Genomic DNA, 23,666 nt, shown 5'->3' on the forward strand with positions numbered 1-23,666 from the left:
GAAATAGAGGAGCCCACTGGAGATAAACAAATCAATATAGCAATAATACAGTGAAGTGTTTCAGTGAATTTTTCAGATGATAACTAATAAAACTAAGAGCTGTATTTCCCTTTCAAATTGTTTAATTAAAGTCACTTTCTTCCTGGAAAGATAAGGAGGTTGGTTTTACTCTCTCATATTTCTAAGTTGCTTTTTTGACAATGGGCTTACAAGGTGGCTTGCTTCCTTGGCCCAAAGGAAAGGCAAGTTTTCACTGCAGCTGCATCTGAAGTCTTGCTCCGTCCCTTACTGCAGCCACCCCTGAGACCAGTTTCCTGCTTATCTTTTCCCTGCAAACAGACAGTGATGGGCCAGGGCGGGCTTCAAACTGCACTAGCCTGCCTCAGGAGCTGTCTGGGAGCTCCTGGTACCTCTTTGTACTCCTGGAGTACATGTGGAGATCCCCTGCCTCTTTGCCAGGCCCTGGGGCAAGAGCATACCCTGCAAGTGGCAGGAGGAGTGCAGTGGAGTACATCCTGATTCCATACATGCAAAATAAATAGTATTTGGTGGCTACAGCAGTGAGGTCTTGATCAAAAATTACTTTAAGTTAAATTCAGCAGCTATATTGAGTTAAATACTACCTTTATTGACTTGTGGCATAGACTCACAAATTCCCCTTTTGTCTACTTGGAAAACAGTGGCAAGCCAGAAAATTTCAGGAAGCTGATTAGAAGATATTTTCATCGTATGTGCTGACTTAGGGTGGCAAAAACCATGCCAAATACCTGGGGTGGTTCAGTGCCCACTGCTGTGTGTTTGCACTATTTGCAGTGAGGAGTTGCTCAGCATCGGTGCTGTCTGTGATGGCCACTGAACCTTCCTGTGGAGAGCAGAGAGAGAGCTGATGCCTGGTAAAATCCAGCAGCTAGTGGAAGTGGTGATGCCCCCTCTTTGCCCTGCTTGGTGCACTCCTGCTTTTCCATCTGCCCCACACCTGGGGGGATACACACACTGTGACAGCATAGGCATTTATCTTGACCCTTCTGTGCATCTGACAGCCATTTTTAGGGTGCCACATCATCACTGTGCATTCAATGAAGGACTGAACTTGTTTGTGATATACTGGGAAATTTTCTTTCTTGCATGGGGCAGCCTGCTGGAAATACACCCTTCCTAAAGCTACATACACTGAGCAACTCAGCACCCCCTGTGCTTTAACTGAGGGGACACAGCATTTGTGTGCCCAAACTAACAGTCTGAGCCCTGCATTCCCAAACTTCAGGGATGACTTAATAGTTGCTACTTCTTGTTTGCTGCTAAATTGATTACTTAGTTTGATTTTAAATTGATAAAAGAGAGGGCATGTGTGTATATGTGTGTGTGTAAACAGGGAGGGAAGGCAGAGGGAATCAAACAACAACCTGATGGGATAACCTAAAGGCTGAGTAGTTAAATGGGCTAATCACCATAGCGTATAGTATGTGTGTACCTGTATATATATATATGTATATATATTAAAGATATATTACTGAAAACTCAAAAATCTCCCCACTGTTTATATTAAGGAAAGCTGAGAGTTAAATGAGATGGGTAATCAGATGCCCAACATATGTTGTTTTGAATTGTTTATATGGCCAATAGTTATTAAAGTTAATTATCCTTTTAATGCAGTCTTTTCACAATTATAGTCTTCTTTGGGGTTTTTTGGTGTTGGGTTTTTTTTTTCTACAAAAGATATAGTAATTTCAAAACAAGCTAATATGAGCTATTTGGAAAAGGCAGAACAAACAATACCAGGATGTATTCTGACATGGCCATAGGCTGAACATGCTGATGAAAGCACCAAAAGTCTCTGTCAGTGGAGTATTTTGAGAACAAATGTAAATGCCAAAGATGGGGGGGGGTTGTGTGTGTAAAATTCTGTCAAAAAAGTGAGGCATGGAAAAATCTGACATCTGTTTATCTGTTTATAGCTATGGCAAGATTACTCATATTAATTCTTGTTTAAAATGCCATATGAAGGAAAGGCATTTGTGCAAACAAGAGTCATATTTGAATTGTAGATCATGTCTTCACCATCTGTGAGAGCTGTTGGTGTTGCAAAATTAATGTGTTAATGAAATCACAATAATTTCTCTAAAGTAATGGATTCTGAAGCCTAGAAAGACTATTTTTTGAACTTTGGTGTCTAGTGGTTTACAACTGGGAAAACCTTTCACAGCTTAATTAGTTCTGCAGCCTTGTTTTTAAAAAAAATTGGCTATGTCTCCACCACACCAATAGTAGCACAGTAAAGGATTAACGAAAAACAGAAAAACAAAACAAAAATGAGCCTGCAATGCAAACTTTTTGCTGCAGTATTTGAAAAGTTGCTAAACAGGGCCTTCCTTGCCAAGAAGTTTTACTCAAAGTGACTCGTACACAAGAGTGGGCAAACAGCTCAGAAAATAATTCCAGCTTGCTGAAACATCACAAATTGGGACTATTTGAACCTTACACAAATATCCTGACTTTTTCCAAGTTTCTCCTTGGAACGAAAGGGACATAATGAATGATGCTTTTCTCTTCATGATGCTGTTTCGAAATATCACACTCTTTCCAATTTATTATTTGATACCCTTAATAGAATACTAAATGTTACTATGTGTTGCAGTTTAGCAGAAATGGTTGCATTCATTTCCAGCAATTTTCTGAGTCCTTTTTCAGCTATCACACTCCTTGTATAATATAGCATCTCAGATGGCACAGGCACGCATAGTTTACCACTGAGGAGTAATCACAGCCATACTCATACAGATTTTGCATACTTACATATGCATGTTATAACAGTTTATACCAACTGAGGATTCTTCTCTGTGAGGTAATAATGTATTGTATAAGGTCGAACTGAGATCACAGAAGTCAGAAAAAGGAGTGGCATTTAATTCACCTATATGCTGGAGAATAAACAAAGTGCAGTTTTCACAAATGTAACCTTTTTTTCATGTTAGAAAATAATGTATTTAGCAACTGAAAATTACTTTTAAAATAATGCTATGAAGAGAAGATTGCTTTTCTTACCTGATTTGATTTTATTACTGTGTTGTAGGTATGTGACTGGTGTAAGCACATAAGACACACAAAAGAGTATCTGGATTTTGGGGACGGGGAGAGAAGGCTTCAGTTCTGCAGTGCAAAATGTCTCAATCAGTACAAAATGGACATTTTCTACAAAGAGACACAGGCCAATCTTCCAGCTGGACTGTGCAGTACATTACATCCTCCAGTTGAAAATAAAGCCGAAGGCACTGGGGTGCAGCTGCTGACTCCAGATTCTTGGAATATACCGCTAGCAGATGCTCGGAGAAAAGCCCCATCCCCAGCGTCTGCAGCTGGCCAAATTCAAGGTCCTGGACCATCAGCGTCTACCACTGCCTCTCCGTCTGACACTGCCAACTGCTCTGTCACTAAAATCCCCACACCAGTTCCCAAACCTATTCCCATCAGTGAGAATCCAAATATTCCACCAGTTTCTGTCCAGCCACCTGCTAGCATTGTGCCTCCAATTGGTGTCCCACCTCGCAGTCCTCCAATGGTGATGACAAACCGTGGGCCAGTTCCTCTGCCTATATTCATGGAACAGCAAATTATGCAGCAAATCCGTCCACCATTTATTCGTGGGCCACCTCACCATGCCTCAAATCCTAACAGCCCTCTGTCAAATCCAATGATTCCTGGAATTGGTCCCCCACCAGGTGGTCCCAGAAATATGGGTCCCACCTCTAGCCCCATGCACAGACCAATGCTTTCCCCCCATATCCATCCTCCCACAACACCTACCATGCCTGGGAATCCTCCTGGCTTGTTGCCACCTCCCCCTCCTGGAGCTCCTTTGCCCAGTCTTCCCTTTCCCCCTGTCAGCATGATGCCAAATGGTCCTATGCCTATGCCACAGATGATGAACTTTGGGTTGCCATCCCTTGCCCCACTGGTGCCACCTCCGACTCTACTAGTGCCATATCCTGTCATTGTCCCTTTGCCCGTTCCCATCCCCATTCCCATCCCCATCCCTCACATCAATGACTCCAAACCCCCCAATGGCTTCTCTAGCAACGGTGAAAGCTTCATTCCGAGTACCTCCAGTGAGACGCCTGGGGCAAAGCCAACTAATAGCTCTTCATCCCCTCGAGAGTCAAAGCAAGGATCGTCTAAATCCTCTGACTCATCGCCGAGCTGCTCAGGCCAGTCCCTTAATCAAGCTCAAGTGCTTCAGGAGCACAGTAAAAATGAAGTTGTTGACTTGACTGTCAGACCTAGTAGTCCAGTGAACAGTAAGTTTGGTTTCCCAAGTGTGCTACAGAGTCCACAGGATGGTGTGATAGACCTAACAGTAGGCCACCGGTCTAGGCTGCACAATGTTATCCACAGGGCATTACACACCCAAGTGAAAGTTGAACGTGAACCTAATAGTGTTGTAAATTTGGCTTTTGGTAGCTCAGACAAAAGGAACTGCAGTGACTGCAGGGACAACTGCAGCCCAGTTGAATCAAAAACATTACCGTGCAGTGATGGAGCTCACTGCTGTCCCGTCCCATTGGCCTCTGGCACGCCGGGACTGGAAGCTGGTGCAGCAGTGTGCAACGTCATTGTGAATGGCACAAAGAGCACAGAGGGTTCCAAGAACCCAGAGCCGCCCCAGGAGCCAAAAAAGCCCCAGCCTCCAGAGGAACTGGCAGTGAGCGAGCTGGAGTCTGTTAAGGAGAACAACTGTGCATCAAATTGCCACCTCGAGGGAGATGCTGGCAAGAAGACTGGGGAGGAGCCCCTTGCCGGGGGAGACAAACAGGACCCAAACCTTAACAATCCAGCGGACGAGGACCATGCATATGCTTTGCGGATGCTGCCCAAGACAGGTTGTGTTATCCAGCCTGTGCCAAAACCAGCAGAAAAGACTGCTATTGCGCCGTGCATTATCTCAACGCCAATACTCAGCACAGGGCCAGAGGATCTGGAGCCACCATTGAAAAGGAGGTGTCTCCGAATTCGAAATCAGAATAAGTAAAGGTTTGTGTAATCACTACTGCCTTCTGTGTGAATAGAATTATTTTCAGGTGTGAGGTCACACTCGTGTGGGTGTGGCTATTATGAAACAAAAAGATACAAATTCCAATTTATCAGCACTTTCAGAAAACTATTTGGATTTGTGTTTTAATATTGTTCTTTGTTGTGTTGCATCTGTACTTGTCAGTACTCCATCCATCAGCAGCCTCATTACACTTTTGCTCACAGAACATTTCATGATGGTGCTGGCTGTGAAGTTATTGTGTTGTGTATGTCAAAGTCAGTGGTTTTCTGCCTAGAATATGGTTTAGGTCTGGGCCATTAATCTGCTTACTTATTCCAGCTGAGTTACACAGCAACTCAAGCCTTCATGGTGACGATTGAAATTGCCCTGCAGCACAGCACAGAGCAGGATGACCCAGCTGCTTCCTGCTAGCTGAGATCCAATGGACTTCGCAAATGGTCATCTCCAACCATCTTACTTTGGTCTGCCTCCAGACTGCACCTTGGCTTTCCACTGGGCTGTTCTCTCCAAACAGCAATCAACCCCCTCTCCCTGAGCTTTTCTTTCTCATGTATTGGTGCTTAGGGACTACCTGCTGTTTGGGACGTGTCCACTGTATCTTATTGCACCAAAACCTCTGCTATGGGGCTTTACTCCCTTTTCTGAGGTATCTGCCTTGGGTGCAAGTCTCCCATCTTAGAAAAGCAGCTGAGATTTCCCCCAGCCCTATGGTTGATATATGTGTGTGGTTCCTCGTGGGTCTGCAAAGCAAGGCAGAGATATGGGTAACCCCAACAACAACTGTGGCTTGTCCAAGGACAATGGTCCAGATGCAGAAACCCCTCATCCTTCATTCCCGATTCTCAGCCTACTGAATCCCTCTGATAAAATCACAACTTTGTAAAACCCTTAGTTTAATATATGTCTGATGCTTCAAAGCTGTGAACAACAAAACTTTAAAGAAATCTTCCCTGTCTGACTATCCAGGAGCCACTCTGTCAGTCACCCTGACACCATCTGAGCTGGGACTGAGGATCCTTCACAGCTACACACCCCACACTCACAGTCAGACCAGATTTCCTTGCCGGCTCAAACCTGGATTTTCTGTAGCAGCCTCAGACATAGAGATTTTTAAAATAATTTAATCATGGTGCAATTCCTAAATAATAAAATAACAGCTCAACCTGGGTGCATTCAAGGAGGGACCCAGAGCAAAGGAACCCCTGGGCTTGCAGTCTAAATGTGGCAAAGTGTGTGGGTCGGCGGACCTTGTGGTGTCTCTGAGTGTGTGATCCCCTGGATGGGCCTCAGGTCCCTGTGCCCTTTGTTTTACAAAGGGCTGGCAGTTCACAGCACATGCCTGCAGATCGGGCTGGGGCTGGGGCTCCTGACCACCAGAGCTCAACCTGCAGCTCACGCTGCAGCTGCACACAGAGCTACCTGCATTTAATACATTCTTTTGACAAAACCAATGCAATTGCATTTGTTTAGATTTGCAAGCTTGGAGAGCTTCTTTCAGAAAAAGAGGAAATGGTGGGTATTGCAAGAAATCTGTTCAGCAGTAAAATACTGATGGCTTGCCGGATGTGGCTTGGTGACATGCCAGATTTCATTACAATCCATGAAATATTCTGTAGCCTCCACTAAATCCCTGTTCCTGGTAGCACAAATACTGACTGCAGAGGTGTTTGGCACCTACAGCCATAGACAACAGCAGCATGCAATGGAATCTGGGCCATTGCAATGTCTCCCTGCTCCATCAGTGCAAGCTAATTGCACCACCTAAGATATATAGTATAGTCAGGACTCCCTTTTTATTTGCTAAAACCACTTTCCCTGTGCTGGTTGCAGTCCCAGAAACATTACTTCCCTTCATCACAAACAGTATTTATTTACTTTCTTCGGTGGAACACAACTATTAGTCTTTGCTCTCAGCATGTGCTGACACATTTAAAAGATGCATTAGTAAGAACAGGGGACAACTATAACATTCTTGGCCTAATAGCCAATATATACAATAACTCAGAAGTCTAATGAATATTTAAAATCTTTACACATTCCTAGGTCCTACTAGTGGGGCTGAGGTATGGATGGACTAAATGTCTCTCAGCAGTCAGATCTTTATTGCAAACCCCACTGTTACCCTTGGAGCTGGAAAGATTCTCTTCATAAATGAATGCGTGCTTCTATCTAAGGGTAGTGACTTGATGTAGTGTGAAGGCCACTGTTGGGCTGTATCTTTTTTTATTTAATTTTAGGAGAGCCATGATTAATCCTTCCTTTCCCATCTTGTTCAAGCTCCTCATACCTGTTTGTTTCAAGCCAGTGATAGGATACTTGCACATTTGTCTGCTTACACTGTAGTCAAAGACAGGCCAGTTCTTAGCATCTATTTTTTCTTGCTAGACCATCTGTACTGCAGCAATGCCACTTCTACGAGGTCCCAATCCCAAGAGGAGTTTAGTGCCATTCAGAGCCATAGATTAAAACCTCAGGGAGAGTTCTGACTTCACTGAGTTATGTATTTTTGCCTGTATTTTGGTGATGTGATTATACATGACATCACTTCATGGATAGTATTTGACAGAGAAAGTGGGCAAACTGAACAAGCTGTATTGGAAAGACAAGAAGGATGCTTTATCACTGATGCTGTCATCAGCTCTTTGTTCTACAGATGTCAATAGCTGCCACTGTAGTTATCCTCAGTAATAACCATTTCCCCATTCACCGAGAGTTTTACATATTCCTTTGTCTCAGTGCGAGGGTTGTCTTACAGGAAAGTTTTTACGTTGCCAGACAAGTTTGATCTGACCCAGTATAGACATCTGGAACAAAGACACAGGTGAACTTATTGGCAAACTCTCTTTAAAATCAGCCTAGAGAAGCAGGCACTTCAAGAGACAGCTGAGCTCATCCTAAAGGCGACAACTGAGACAGCTCAAATGAATTGTGCCTTGGGAGTGGCTATTTCTTCCTTCTGTGAAGGAAACTTAGGGTGACTGGCACAGACATAGATGTCCCTGTAGACAATGAAAATTAAAAAGCCCAGCCTAAGCGTCTGCCATGCCTCTGAGGTTTGTGCAATAGCATAGCATGGCATGGTGACATTTATTAGTTAGTTTGTGTTCGCCACCTCCTTCGCCCAGAAAAAGAGAAGTAGCCTCTGTGCTGAAGAGATGTGAGACCAGGTTCTTATGTGCTTCAAGGGAAAGAGGATACTCCAAATACTCTGAGAAATAAACAGCGTGGTAACCATCTCATTCCAGTGGGTACCACAGTGAAATGTAGGTCAGTTTTGAGCCTCTCAAGACATGCACAGGTGATTTACGCAGCTCTGATGACTGATTTGAGGTGAGGACTCTGTGGTTTCATGCAGAGCCCTCCTTTCACTATTGCTGGTCATAGCCAGTCTAGGGGAGCAATGGATCTGCTTAGATTTCCACCCTCCCTGGCTGTGAAAACTGAACAAGGCTCCGAACCCATCCGTGTCTATACAGAGGAGGCAAGCAGGGGGAACAGCACATTGGTGCAGCCTCTTGCACTGCAGCCCTGACCTCTGCTGTGTCCATGGGTTAGTTGCTCCTGCCCAGGCCTAGGGAAGTGTGGAGGTAAAACCCTGCTCCTTGGCCATCCAGATGCGGGGAGGATTCTTCAAGAGAGACTCCCAACCTTGTAGAAATTATATTAAAATGCAAGAAGGGTAGAATCTGCATTAATAATTGTGTTGACTTGGACCCTTGGAGGCTTGTACTGGTTGCACTGGCAACATTAACCTGCGAGAAAAATAGTCCAGCAAATTGTTTTTTTTCTCACTAGCTTCTCACCAACCCTAATGGGAAAATCAGAACATAATTGCCCCAATGTGCAACTTTTCCTAGTTTTTATTTCCCATTAAATTGTATGACAAGAAGGAAATTTGCCAAATATTTTTACGCTAGAATTCTGGACTGACAGATTGAATTCATATAATAGCAACATGGACTCTCTGAAAAGGAATCAAAGCAAGCGTGACCTTTTCGAGCAAGTCGCCAAACTCTGGATTATTTAATGTACCAATTACTTGATTATTGGAAGTGCTAATCAGCAACATAATCCTTGATGTTAAAGTTTAGTCTTTCCATCAGGATGTGGACTGTCAAGCTGTTCTAGCTTGATGCAATTTGAAGAACTAGCAAAAGATGTCTCGGTGCCAAAGTCGTACTGTCATAAAGGAATGAAGCTAGGAAGGATATTCTGTTGAGTGTTATTTTTTCAAGTTTGAGCCATGTGAGTTTCTAAAATTATCAGTGTTAGTGTTGTCTGCCTACATGCTTTATGTCCTGGCGGGATCAGTTTTAACCCCGCAGCTTTGATGTGAAGGTTTCCTAAACAAATAAATGAAAACATTGATGTCTGCTTGGATTTAACATGATAGTTATGATAAACTAAATTAGAAAATTAAGTGGCATATGCTAAATTCACAACTGGCTTCTCTCTCTCTCTGTGTGTGTGTGTGTGTGTGTGTGTGTGTGTGTGTGTGTGTGTGTGTGTTGACTAATCCTGTGTTGGGGACAAAGGGGTAAGAAAATGAAGGAAATTTTCTGCTTGTGTCAGCAGAATTTCTTCCAAAAGTAATGGATGTAGTGGCCACCTACAGATCCAACCTGTATGTGCTGGGGTCAGCACCAAGTTATAGGCCAAACCTTCATCTGTCTGGTCCATGCATTATAGTCATAAAAATATGCAGCATGCAGAACTGCTCCAGTTCAGAGCAGAAGTAAATATATAGCCCACCGTGAGCTCCTCTGCCCATAATGGTCCAGCATAAGATTTCCTGCTCTGGTCAGGATTCTTGCGGCAAGAGGCATAGCTATTAATCTCTTTTTTCTGCCCTAAGAGACTTTATCTCTTTTACTCTGTCACTGTAGCATCCATCTACCAACATCTTACACTGCCCTGCTTGCTATAGTCAGGACAGAATTTGACCTTAAAGGTATACTTAAAAGCAGATTTTCTATATTTAAACACATTTCTGTACTAGTCGTCTTTATTGACACAATATTATGGGCCAGAGCTTTAGGTAGTTTTAACTGGATCTAGTTCCACTGATGCTAAACTAATCTAAATCAGCAGAGTAATTGGATTCATACACTTAACATCTACTCTTCTGCTTCAGAAGTTTTCCTTCACCTGGCTCCTTCTGAGTCTACCGAAATTTTCCATTTATCCCAAGGGGATAGAGGAGAGACTGCTAACACCACAAAGCCTTAAACATATTTTATGGGCACTGAAGCTTTGCCCTTGAGAGTTGCCTGACTCTATCTGTGTGATCTTACATTTCAAAATTTTCTGTGTACCTTCTCAGATAAATTAAATCAGAAAAAGAATTTCACAGGGGAAAAAAAAAAGAAAAAGAAAAAAGAAGAATTTTCAAAATGGTGAAGTATAAAATGACATACTTCCAGTGTAGCTTTCAGCTCCCACATCTTGCTGCCGGGGTGTGGGAGTGCTAACTTCCGTCTCAGTGGCAGTAAATAGCAGGCTCGTGGTAGGCTGCCACAGATCACTGCACACTCTTTGAATCAAAGGAGCAAGTGCTGATTTCTGATGGGCTCCTCCTGCTTTTCTATAAAACCTCCTAGGGCATGTGTTTCAAATATGAAATCTGATTCTTGACCCCAGTTTGGAAAATAACTATACCTGGTCTGATTTGTAAAGGTAATGAGCATCTAGGGCTATTGGCAAAGGAAACACATGGCCAGAACTCAGACAGAAAAAAAGGCCATAGTTTGATTGACAGATCCACAGAAATCTGCAGAACCTGTGACTCCTACAAACTGTAGCCTACCTGGCAGCTCCCAGGACCTAAGATCCCTGACTTCAGAGATAATTTTGGTGCTTACTTTCTGTTATTATTTTTAATTGTCTCATGAAATTAAGATTATTTTATATTGAACTAAGCATTTAATCCATGCCATTCCCTAAGCTGGTGCAACCCACATTCATTTGAAAGAATGAGTTACTCATAATGCTTTGCCAAGCTTTAAAGACTGATCAGGCACTTTCATACATATAAAGTCTAATGCTCCTGTTATTTAAGTTGGTTCAAAGCAGCTTTGGCTGTATTCAAAAGTGTTAAGTGTGAAACAGCTATATGGGGAGACTCTAGTTCCCAATCAGCCTGTTCTTGTGCCATTGAGCTACTGAAGTCAGTGGCCCAGGGAAAGTTTATAGGGGGGAAAGAAAGCACAGCTCATAATTTATTACAGAGTCCCTGACAACAAAGCCCATAGTAAAACAGACAGGCACCCTTGTAAAAACATCCTCTAGACAACAATTGCTTTTACATGCACAGGCCAAGATGATGGACAGAATGTGTCTGACTGCCACTGAAATCTGATAAGGAGCTAAGCACCTTACAACTTGACCCTGAAACATCATGGCCAGCTTCAGAGCAGAGCAGTGAGTTCTGAACAACTGTGAGAAGTTTATAAACTATTTCTCAGTACTATGAGCAATACCTGAAAGTGGGAGAGAAAGGAGCAAAACACTTTTGAGGACTGTGGTTGTAAAAAAGTTGGACAGACTCGAGCAATGAGCCATAGATTTTAAGATAAAATTAAATTATTTTTAAAAAGAAACTGTGGAAGATTGAAGCAAAGCAGAAACAAGGTACTTTGAGCAAGAAGTCAGGAGGAAATCAGATGATGGCAAGCAAGCCTTTCTGGAGCAATTTTTGTTTCCAGATTACCTGCAGAGTCTCTCCTGCCTATTTTTAGGTCTCATAGAGTAAAACAAGCAAGTTAAGCATGTGCCTGAGTGCTTCCATCAGCCAAGGCCTCATGACTGAGACTTACAAATCATGACCTTATTTACATTATTTTGATAATGGGCTGCATTGCACTCCCAGGACCAGAGGTTGTGTTTGGAAGTGTGTGATTGCCTTGTGAGAGCCGTGAATCAAAGTAACCTCTAACATTTTGCAGAACCCTCAACTATTTAATGTTTGCTTCTACCATGAAAATTAAAGCTGATTAAATACCTGGGCTTGATCCTGTTTTGTACTGTGTGCGCTCAGCCCTCGGTGCACTTAATGCAAGTTGAAGGCCCCCGGCACATTACAGACTGAGATCCTGCCTCCAACTCCATTGCATGGCTTTACTTCCCCAGACACAACTTTGGTATTTGGAAAGAATGGTATTCCTGTACAACATGTGTCTCAATTTGTAATGATATCCGCCCTGCAGCTGGCTTGCTTTTCCAAGTGTTTCTGAAACATTGCTGCCTTAAATTCAAGCCAACCTTCAGTAAAAAATTTTCTACAGGCAGAGAAGCTGAACTACATTTGCTGAGAGGAGATCTGTACTCTTTGCTGCACCCCATCTTCCAGTTTTGGACTTTCATGTTGTGTAAAGTAATCATTTTCTATGGTGGCACAGATTAAAAAAAAAAAATAGGGAGTCTAGGGATTGTGTAGTGTTGAGTGAAGTAACTATGGAGTTCTGACCTCTCTGGAAAGATCTGCATCCCATCATCAGGCAACTGATATTGAAACCTATGGTTAGTGCAATTTTCAGCTATTTGGAGCCCATGTGGTTAAATGTAAAACTTTGTGTTGCCTGCTTATGCTCCAAATATTTGTAAGGTTTCATGACCGCTTTTTCTAGCACTTCTAAGTTGCGTATCCAAAAGGAGGAGGAAAAAAACCCTTTCCAACAGAGAGAAGCTTGAACATTATGAGAAAAGAAAAGATACTTTGAAAATCTGGATTCTGACCCTAAATTTCAAAGATCAGTTAAAACACCAATTCAGTTTTATTTGAAGCAACTTACCAATTATTGCTGCAATGGTTGTCTTGGTGGTAGAATATACTGATCCTGTTCTCTGGACGTGGAAATAGAGAAAATCTAAAGCAACAGTTGGATCCAATGCAGGTCTTTCAGTATCAAGGAGTGCTGGGCATAAGAGAGATTCCCTAAGGTGCCCAGTGATGCACTTAGGTCTGTGCCAGGTCTCACCCACTTGCTCCCTATGTGTTCCGGGGGAGGGTTTCCTTCCTTCTTTCCCCACAGTATAATTTACATTACATTTTGGCCACCTAAGCATGCCTCCTTGCCTTTGGATGAGTCTGCATCTGCTCTTGATCAGACTTGAAAAGAACCAGAATGGGGCTATGAAAACCAGGAAGAAACCCCATGGAGATGGTGCTATGCATTCAGTCCTGGATGGTTATTGATGGAGGGGTTGTTAATAGGAAAATGGGAAAATATTGATTGCTTCCTGATACGGGATGTTGAAATCTGCAAATGATGATTCTGAAAAAAAAAAGAAAAAAGAGAAAAAAACCCCAAGAATTGTTACTATTGTTGTGGTAACTGTTACAACTCTGTGGTCCACAATAGCATTTTAGGTTAAAAAGCCAGGCCCAAGTGTAACCCAGGTGAAAGGGAGGACTCTTACAGGGAGCTATGGGTGTGGCTCAGCAAGACACCCACACCCACCATCCTACATACCAATACCAACAGGTAATCAGCCTTTTTCCAGCTATTTAACCACTTTTGCTGGAGAGATCATTGTGAATAAGAAAATTGAGAAGCGCCCTAGAATAGCCAAAAGCATAGTGGTTTGGGCCCACAGGAGGCTGTTGAAATTCAAGCTGAAGTTTCTATTCTGATTCAAACAAAATCAGAGGCTTAAAGAAGGGTTATCACATCACAGTGGTTGCCCGTTTTTAGGAACGGAGAGTAGAAACTGTACGGATTTGGTATGCCTTCTGTTTCAGCTTTTGTGTTTTGGGGTTAGGGTTTTTATTCATTTTTTTGTTTTGTTTTTGTTTGTTTTGGAGGGCTTTGTTTGCTTGTTTGGGTTTTTTTATTTTATTTGGTTTGGTTTTGGGTGGTTTTTTTGCTAAAAGATCCTTGCAAAGTTTCAGCTTTATCCAAGTTTATAATGGGAGAAGTTGTTGAAAATTTGGCTTGCTTTTTCAGCAGAAAATCATACATATATTCTGCCACATCTGCACATCAGTGGGTCAAAACAAAGTATTTACAGGGCTGCCAAATGCACTGGTGCTGCACTAACTGGAGGGCCATGGGCTGCCTTCTTGTTGTGGAGATATACCCAGTTATCCCAGTGTAAATCAGGACTGGCCCTGGCAGGCTCTGTGGTCTGCTAAAGGGTGCACTTCTAATGTAAAGATCAGAAGTCCAGAACCATGAAGGAATTTTCCTCTTTGCTTGATCTATGTAGATATCTTGAAACGCACCAAAACATAAACTGGAGACCTCTTGTCAGTAAAAGCCAGGAGAGAGATGTTGCCATGAGACTGGATAAGAGGGTCTGGTTGACACTGGTTTTGCCTTTAGTTCATATTCAAAGTGAAGAAGAGTTTCATTAGCTTGCTGAGCAAGTGTTCTATGAAAGATTAAACCATGCAAAACTTCTTTGAAATTGTGAAAAATTATATGAAGAAAATATTTAGAGAAGCTTTCAGGAAATTGGTAATCTGAAAAGTAGAAAGTGGTATAGATGGGGAAAGAATGATAGTAACAGCAGGGGAACCAGACAGCAACACCAATGCTGGAATTTGGGTAACAGCCCAAATGCTCAGTTTGGCCTACCAGGACTGGTCTCCTCTGCCTTTCTCCAGAGTTGGTAGGTATAGAGACTCTTACCAGATTTGTTTCAGAGCACTGAACACAGTGCTTGCTCTGGAGCACTCCTGGGTGTGTGAAGGACAATGAAGACACTGGTCTCCTCCCATTAAAATTCCTGAGCCCTTACCTCTGCCCTGCCTGTAACACAAGGAGGGAAAAGGAAAAAGCACTGTGATTCAGTGTTGAGCTGCTTTCCCAAAAAGCTTGAGAGTGATGGGAACATGAGGAAGTGGAAATTTAGAATGCTGTGTGGCATGAGCTTCCTGTAGCAGCTGTTTTGCACAGGAGAATCCAAATCTGAAGCCAGGAGGAGGTGCCATGTGCCCTGGGTCTGTGCAGAGCATGTGCTGTAGTGAAGCTGTGTTGCTGCTTTCTGGTACAGGGAGGATTTACAGCAGCCCAGGCCATTCTCCTCAGGTATATGGCCGGTCTCTGCTGAATATAGGGAATTCTATTTCCACTGGTTATGAAGAAGAGCTGTGTGTTTCCAAGGCCAAGACTGTACTCCTATTTTGTCTTTATGGAAATGTATAATGGAGGAAAGAGACTCCTTTTCCCCTTGTCTTATGCTATATCCCTACCATAGAGCCTGGGGCTGGAACAAAGCACTCAAGAACAAACTCTGCTGTTAAATACCTGGAGTTTGACTGTTGGTCACCACTTTTGAAAGAGGCAGGGAAAGCTTCATTTCTATCTTGGTTTTTTAAGTGAACTGGCTGTCTGGTAAATCCAGGAGCATGGACCACATGTCTCTTTGGTGACTCTCAGGGTCTCTTACAGAGTCATGATTCCTTTCGTCCATCTTTTTAAGAGAAGCTTTAGCTTGGGCCATGCAGGAGCATGAAGGAGAACCTGGAACTGTATTTCCACCATTTTCTTGCTATGTAACATGGTCATGGTGACATAAATCATTGTTCCTGACATCACGAGCTAGTTTTAGGGTTCAATTTAACATGCATTGAATAAGTTCAGTGAAAGACAGTACTAAATGTACCAGCAAGGAATGGAATGCAGATGTAAACTGGTGACATTTCCTGAAAAGCTTTTCTAGAAATTGATACAGTGAAGCAGGAGTCAGCATACAACACACCTTTTGCATTCCAGTTTATCTTTTTCCCTCAAGGTCCTTCCCTGACTACAAGGCAGCTGCATACAATTGCAGACATGGGCTCTAGTGCATCCCTGCAACAATTCAGTCATAGAGCTGGGGGTGTCCTTACCACTTCTGCACAGGCATAAAAGGAGGGCAAATCTCAAGGCTCTTCCCCGATGCATTCCTTTAAGTCACAATGTCTGCTCAGATTACATCTCATGTTTCAGTAGAGGGCAGAGCCTGAATTTCATAGCTGACCCAAAGCTTACAAGTTCAGAGCAGAAAGAAATCATCACCTTTGAAGTCAAGAGTTGGTGTTTAAGACACTGTTTGTTTTCTCATTTGTGGTAAAGGTCTCCCCTTACTTTTGTAATGTGGCGTCCCTTCAGTTAGCTCATAGAAAGATACATCACAGAGTATTCAAAGAGGAAGGTTTTAATGAAAATACGTGAATCACATCAAATAAATAAATAAATAGTACTGAACTATTACAAGTAACAGATGATTCCAGAGTGTTTCCAGGGCTGAGCTTGCTCCCATGCTGACTTTAGCTGCACTCTTGTGGTTTATCTTCAGAACAGTTTCCCTGAGAAAGTAATTGCACGCCTTTACTCTAGAGCCATGCATATCCCAGATGAATTAGGCCTCTTTTAGCACATCAGCATTCATTGTCTGGGTGAATTAAGTGCTGTGCTGTTATGGAAACTCTGCTATGCCAGTCCACATCAATGGTTGCCTCAGCCTTTCCCACCCAGTCTCTAATTTTCTCTGAACAATACGATGTGAATCTGGAGACAGAAATGTTCAATGGAGCATAGAATGCGAGGGAAGCAACCATGGAAAAAACTGTGTGTGTGTGTGTGTCTGGGTGTGTGCATGCGTCCAAAGCCGTGTCAATGACATGGGTCCCCTGAGGGGGCAGAACATGACTGGGGAAGACACTGTATAAAAGCAGCTATTTCTGGCAAACGTCACTGCCAGCAGGAGCATGCTGCCATGCTTGGCTTATGGGCCAGTGTTACGAGCAGACACACAGAGATCACTGCTTGGGTGTGAGGGAGCAGGAGAAGGACATGCCCCTGCAGCTGAGCCACCCAGCTCCTCAGTATGGAGGGGGAGTGAAGCAAGGAGCACTTCTAGCACTTGGTTCTACCGAGCAGGACCAAGCATTCCACCACAGCAGTTCCAGGGGCTACACAGGACAAAGGGCTGTAGGTCTGCAGCATCACCTGGAAAGAGCTGTCTAGCTGTAGAAAGGGAGCCGGGATGCTTGTGGGAAGGCTTTGCCTTAACTGCCAAACTGACCTGCCATGCTCTTATTCTGTGTTGCTCTGAGCAGTGTTTTAAACCCTCATGTGTCAAGGCATCAAGGAAAAGGGAAGCTCTGTGTGGGTGCAGCCTGTGTCACAGTTGCCAGCTGCTCAGTCCAAGAGGGCATGAGTGCAGATCTCACCTGTAGCAGGGAAGCACTGCATCGCTACCTGAGCCCTCACAGATGAACCTTCAAGTCAGCTGCTTGAGCTGGGTCATCATCCAGTCGAGTATTCTCCTTTTCTCCCTGCACTAACAGCAGGCCAGAAATGAGCCTTCCTGCTTGTTCTCTTTTTATAATTTTTTTCATGCTGTCTCCTGGGTTGGAACTACAGCATTCCTCTGACTTCTCTGTGGTCTTTCAACCCAGGATCAGCCCAGACCTTCTTGGCTTTGGAAAGCAAGCAAAACCCAGTGTACTCACCTCAACGTAGCTCACATAAGCTGAACTCTGTGGCTTTATCCTTATCAAAAATCTTCTTTTGTGGCTGATGCAATTTTTCTATCTGATCAGCAGTATTGGATGTGTGTTGAAGGCAGGTTCAGCTGGGGTGAAGACCATATGTTGCTCTCCTGAAAGCTAATTTGTTTTCTTTGGGGAGATATAAATAGCTGACTTTATTGTGCTGGTCATTCACGCTAGTGTTGGCACAAGGCATGACATCAAACTCTGAAACAGTGATGACTAGTGTGTTCTCATTTCATTCTAGAACTTTGCATGCTATGCCTGATATGGATTTTTATTCTGTCACTTGATTGCTACAAAGATGCATTTATCAAATGTAATTACTGCCATACTGAGCCAGTCACCAGGGAAGGTCCTTCTCACCAGTCTGCACACTCAGTTACACTGAGTCCATCTGCAGTAGGAAAAGAGACAGAACTTACACAACAGCTAAATGACTGCTCTGGGCAGAAAGCATCAAGAGCCACTGGACTTCTTTATGCCCTCCCTCACAAATAACTTACTGGTCTGTGCTATGTTATGCCATTTGAGACTGGTTAGTGAGGGATGGAAATTTGTTTCTGTCAATGTATGGAAAGAGGGGAGCAGGCAAAATACCTGAAGTGCAGAGTGAGGCTTTATACAGACATTACAAGTTTTATTTTCTCTGCTTCCCTTGTTACAGCAAGACTGCAAGCCAAAGAAGTGACAGAAAGCAGTTGTGTACTTTATGGGGAGTACTTAGCAGGTGGATACATCCCAGTTCTCAATCTAGTTCTTGTCCACAGCTCTCTGTACACATAAAGAGGTGCATCTTGCTGGGCACATTGCCTGAAAGTCCAAATGTTACTTTTTAACGTAGATATAGTGGTCTCTAAGCCCTGGCAGTTTATGCTGGTTAACATATTCAATGTGCCTTCCACTCTGCTTTGAGAAGGGTAGTGGTCTGGCAATGGGATACAAGCACAGTGTTGAGAGGGATTGCAGAATAGCCAGTGTGAAGAGGAGATCATGGAGCAGGCTGAGAAGCAAAATGTGTCCCAGCACTAAAATTAAGGCCGATAAGTACTTCAGAGTTTCAGTCCAAATCTGTAGAGGACAGCAGACTCCATCAAGGGAGACACAGACCAAAGCTCACTGTGCCGGGAGAAGGGACAGTCTCTCTCCTAGGTGGCCTACGTGGTCAACTGACGAGGGAAGCAGAAGCACACAAGGCAATGGTGTATGTCCCAGTAGCCCCTAGATAAACTAAGGCATCAGGAGTTTATAACCACCAGGATGTTTTGCATCAAACTGATGAGATTATTTGGGTTTTCAAGAATGTGATTCCAAAGACTTTTGTGACCCTGGCCTTCACCACTGGCAAAGCTCACCTTATTTTATGGGAGATATCTTGCAGCTTTCTGAAGGCCTCAGATCATTAAAGCTGTGTTTTCTTCGGCATTTTTCACCCAGCCAAAGCACTGGTGAGTTTCAGAAGAGGTTTGTCTGAATCAGTCCTATGGAAATAATCCATTTTGTGCCCTAAAAAAATGAGAAAAGAAAACAAAAGCAGTTAGAACATCTGGTCAAATAACAGGAGATAAATGGACCTGGAAATGAGGACCAGGATACAAAAAGGGAACAACTGAAAGGTTAAATTCTTTTCATAATTCTGTAATCTCCTCTAGCAGGATCTGGAGTGTTTTGCTCTCATCTCATATGTGGTCCAAGGAAATATACATGTTCAACACTGAAAATACTAGATCTTGACAGTCATTTACCCCAGTGAGATTAAATGCCTAGCTTTGCTTTGGGTTCTAAAATGCCTTTATTCTAATTTTGTTGGTCATACTAGGCAGTGTCAGTCACCATACTCTGCTGGTTGTGACTCCCTGGTGCTGTAGCTGTTGTGGTGGTCCAAGACTGGTTGCTGACCATCCCAAGGGAAGACTGAGGAAGTTGTGGGGAACTTCAGCCTGACCTCACTCATTGCAGCTTGTTTTGCTGTGCTGAGCATACACATCTCCTTTATATGACTATGGATTTGAATCATAGAATCATAGAATCGATTGGGTTGGAAAAGACCTCCGTGAGGAAGGGCCAAGAGGGGCATCTTCAGCTGACACGCATAGTACAGATATTACCTACAGATTTAGCTCTTTTAGTGGGAGATCAGTCTTTACATGACAATGGAGGTGTCTCCAGTACTATCCCAGTTTTCTCATGAGACCAATCAGCCCTGTGGAGCCACACACCAACCTGTGCAGTGGGGTGTCTCTGGGGAGCCCTGGCACATGGGGTGTTTCCTGTCCTATCCCCATCCCAGGTGCTGGGACATCCTCATTCAATTGCTTCCCCTTCTCTGACTCCACTTTCCTGTCTTTGCTGTGAAGAGAACAGTACGCCACAGCTCTGTAAAACACGCTGAGATCAAGGGGTGACAGGTACTGTATAACTGCAAAATATCATTCTTGTAAGATGAAAAGCAGTCTATTAAACCCAGAGAATGAACTATGATTGTATTGGTTTCCATCTTTTTATCATGGGAATTTCTCCTTCTTCCTCTCCAGAAACTTGGAGGCTGCATGCCCCAATGGTGCCTGTGGCACGAAGGGCAGCTGAGGCTGAAATGGTGGGCTTCTGCCTCAGCCTTGCTGCCTGTCTAGTGTGAGACTGTGGGATGTGAGCCCAGGCAATGCCCAGCCTGCCTACAATGAATCTCCTGCCGCTCATCTTGACCCCTTCTGCTTGTCTGCTTTGCAGGAGTGCTTGCTGACAGGGTACCTTGCATGGAGAAAGGGAGCAGAGCAAACCATGTCACTCCACCGAATGACACCAGCTGGTGCGCTCACCACCCCCTCTGGCTAAGAGTCCAGCAAAGAAAGCAGCTTCCTGTCATGAAGCCCCTCCGAGGAAGCCTCGGTCCCACGGGTGCCTTTGACCCAGAAGACAGCACATCATGGACCCACACAGTGTGCTCAGCATTCCTGCGACCACCCCTCTCCTCCTCTTGGAACACTTTTTCCTCTTGGTTTCTTGCTGGGAGGGATTTTTCACCCGGGTTTCAAAAACCACATGGACCAACATAGGTACTTTTTCCTCACTGACTTCGAAGTTCAGATATTTGAGACTGAACAATGATATGGATTTTTGTTTTTTAATTTTGTTTTCCTTTGAAAAACTGCTGTGGTTTTGCTGCTACACTAAGAATCGTGATTTGCATTGTATGGTTTTGGACCTATTCAAGTTTTGATGGGGGAAAGGGGTAATACTGGAGTAGCAACACTTCAGAGTCATCTCTGTCCTACCCATGATGCACTTTTAAATGAAGAGTTAGAATATTTTATTGGCTAATATACTTTCCTTGTTATTTTTACAAAGGCCACCTTTATCCTTTCTAATGCCATATTTTCAGTGTTACACTTTTATGGCTTTTAATTTTTGATTTGACAGATGTAAGAAGCAGCATGAATAGTTTATACTGTGGTTTTTCAGAGACTGAATGCCAAGAGAACTCAGTAAATGTTTATTCTTCTCAGCTTTCTCTTTAAATTCCCCTAAATAGCACCCCATTTGGGAACAGAGCAAGAGTGTTGAACTAAAGACCAAAATTCCCTCAAGGTGTAAAATAATCTGAGGGGAATATTTGCTGGGCGTCACGAAAGACTTGGATGAAATTTCAACCCTGATGGTTTTCAGTGATCCAGGAAGGCAGTGAGACAATCTCTCCATATGCATAGCCCTTTCATGATAATTAGAATGGTATGGACAAACCAATGAAAACAAGGGTAAAGTGAGAAAGATCCCCCATGATTCTGTTTCACTGTTTGCTTTCTCCTGTCATGGTTAAGAGAAATGTGCAATTTGATCCTCAATCAGTGGGTGGAGGATAACAGGGTAGAATTTACTTGTGTGCACTTGTACAGTTGTAGCCAAGAGTCCAAAAGTACACTAGAGCATGTTATACTGGCACTGAATTGGTAAGAGAGTCATGGAGTATCCCATTCTGACAAATAAAAAAAAAAGCCCAAAAAAGTAAAAAAAAAAACAAAAAAACAAAACAAACAAACATAAAAACCCTACAAAAAAAATCAAAAAAGAGAAAAAAAATTAAAAAAAATTTCAGATCACCTTGTGATTCAGTGTAACTGTTTACTAACTCGAATAAAGCAATTGTTCACTCTTGAGTGTTCAGAGTACACCTTTTCTATAAGGCTGCTGCAGGGAAGTGAGGAGCAGTTTGCAGGAGCAGTGTCTGTGTCAGATGTGTTGGGAGCAGGGCAGCACAGTCAGTTGAACCAGAGCCTTGTAGTGATGGTGCACTATGAGCACTATGTATATACTGTATTTCTATATTTTCCTTTGTACAGTTTCACTTAAGTCAAGCTACTGTTTTACAGGTGCTCCTTATTTATTAGAGCTGTGAAAGCTTGGAAATCACACCGGGCGAGTAAGCTCGCTTTTTAAAAAAAACAACAAAACAAACAACAACAAAAAAAAAAAACCAACAAAAAAAAAGGGAGGGGAGGGGGGAATCCAGCAACTCCTGAGTCTAGGGAGAGAGCTCAAAGACATCCTGATGAAACATCTTCAAGAGAGCAAGAATCTGAAGCACCCTCAGTGTGCTCTGCTTTCCTTTTGGGCTTGCAACACTTTTCTCTCTCCCTGACTGGTGTCAGATTTATTAAAACAAAATAAATCTCCAAGAAAAAAAATGCACTTAAATGTGCTGTTGTTTTTTTTTTTTTCCTTTTTGTGCATGCGGTTATTCATTCCTTTATCTGCCTGGTTGCAGACAAAAACACCCCTCTGTCTGAAGTCTCAGAAAAATATGTTTAACAGTTCTTGAAAACTGTATCTATGTCCTTTCCATCTTCATGCCTCCCTTGACAATTCTCAGTTTCTGCAGTGTTTAAGACATGGGGAGAAAACCCCCTGCACTTAGCAGAGTGCAGAGTTAGGTCCTGATCTGGGAGAAGAGCCTTGGATGGGTGCACTGGCTTCAGTTTCATTCATTTTGAGGGGATCTGTGCAAGTCCAGTTTGCTCATGCTGCACCTGTGGCAGTGTACAGCGCATGTTCTGCCTGCCTTTTGTGAGGATGGGGCTTTTCTTTGTATGAACTCCTGCTGAAATCAAAGATTCTTCAAAGCACAAAACTCCTCCCAGATGCCCCCAGACCTGTACACCCGCTATCTCACACAATAGTATTTGCTTCCCAGCTCTTGGCCAGCACAGCCAGCGCTGCTGATGGAGGGGTTGGAAATGTCTAGTGAGCTCTGGAACTATTTGACGGTTTCATTAACCAGCCATGTAAGGCAAACAACAACAGCCTAAGCATGCCTGCTTGGAAGGGCATGTAGAGTAAAGCTTGTCTCCCTAGTAAACAGCTTGCTGCATCTCTATTTATTCATCTGAACTTGGCTGTAAAACGAAGGCCGTGTGTATTGATTTTGCTTTTGTCAATGGTCCAGAATTGTTAGCACACATTTGCACTCTTCTGAAAAACAACAGACTCTTTAGAGAAATCTTTCTCTCTGGTGAACTGGTTTTTTTTTTCCCCAGAAATGGAATCAGCTTGTCAAAAATCATTCAGGACAGCAGAGACAGAGAAAGCAATCTAGGCTGGAGCTGACTTAACACATTTCCAATGATCACTTACCTTACCTTTCCCAAAAATTTGTCTGCCTTAAAATTCTTAACAACGTACCCAAAAATTCAGAACGTGAACAACTGCTTTGGACAGCTGAATCAGTTCATTGTTTGCTATTTGAAAAATATCTCCAGCTGCATATATGGGGAGAAATATCCAAGTACACATAAACCTTGAGGAAAATTTAGACCAAATGGTATGATACATTATGCAAGAGAAACCTGCTTTATTTTTGAGGCCAAATCCATCCTTTGTATGATGCCAACAAAATGAATGGAATTACACAAAGGATGTAAAGGTCCTTTGCAATTAACAGGAACCCAGCAAACATGTGCAGAACAGTGTTCGCTCACTGCTGACATTATTTATTACTCACTAAGAGCTAATAGTCAAGCCAAGCTCTTTCCTGGAGAAATTGCTATCAAGAAGGCAGACAGAGAAAACCCTGATGCACTGGGAGATACAGAGGAAGGTTCCTGCTTGCAACAGCCTTCACTCCAGCCCTTGCACATGTACAGATCT

General features: G+C 43.1%; 1 protein-coding gene across 2 annotated transcripts in view; it reads left to right on the forward strand.

Moving 5' to 3' along the window:
- Nucleotides 1-20,344, forward strand: part of SOBP (sine oculis binding protein homolog) — a 113,404-nt gene extending 93,060 nt beyond the window's left edge. For both annotated transcript variants that reach the window (XM_071548853.1, XM_071548854.1), the window contains 2 exons: nucleotides 3,071-5,025; nucleotides 20,256-20,344. In XM_071548853.1, coding sequence (XP_071404954.1) covers nucleotides 3,071-5,023 — 1,953 coding nt within the window. In that variant the 3' untranslated portion in view covers nucleotides 5,024-5,025; nucleotides 20,256-20,344. The remainder of the gene's footprint in view (nucleotides 1-3,070; nucleotides 5,026-20,255) is intronic.
- The last annotated feature ends 3,322 nt before the right edge of the window (nucleotides 20,345-23,666 follow it).

Source organism: Pithys albifrons, chromosome 2 (assembly GCF_047495875.1).
Source record: "Pithys albifrons albifrons isolate INPA30051 chromosome 2, PitAlb_v1, whole genome shotgun sequence".
Taxonomy (NCBI): Eukaryota; Metazoa; Chordata; class Aves; order Passeriformes; family Thamnophilidae; genus Pithys; species Pithys albifrons.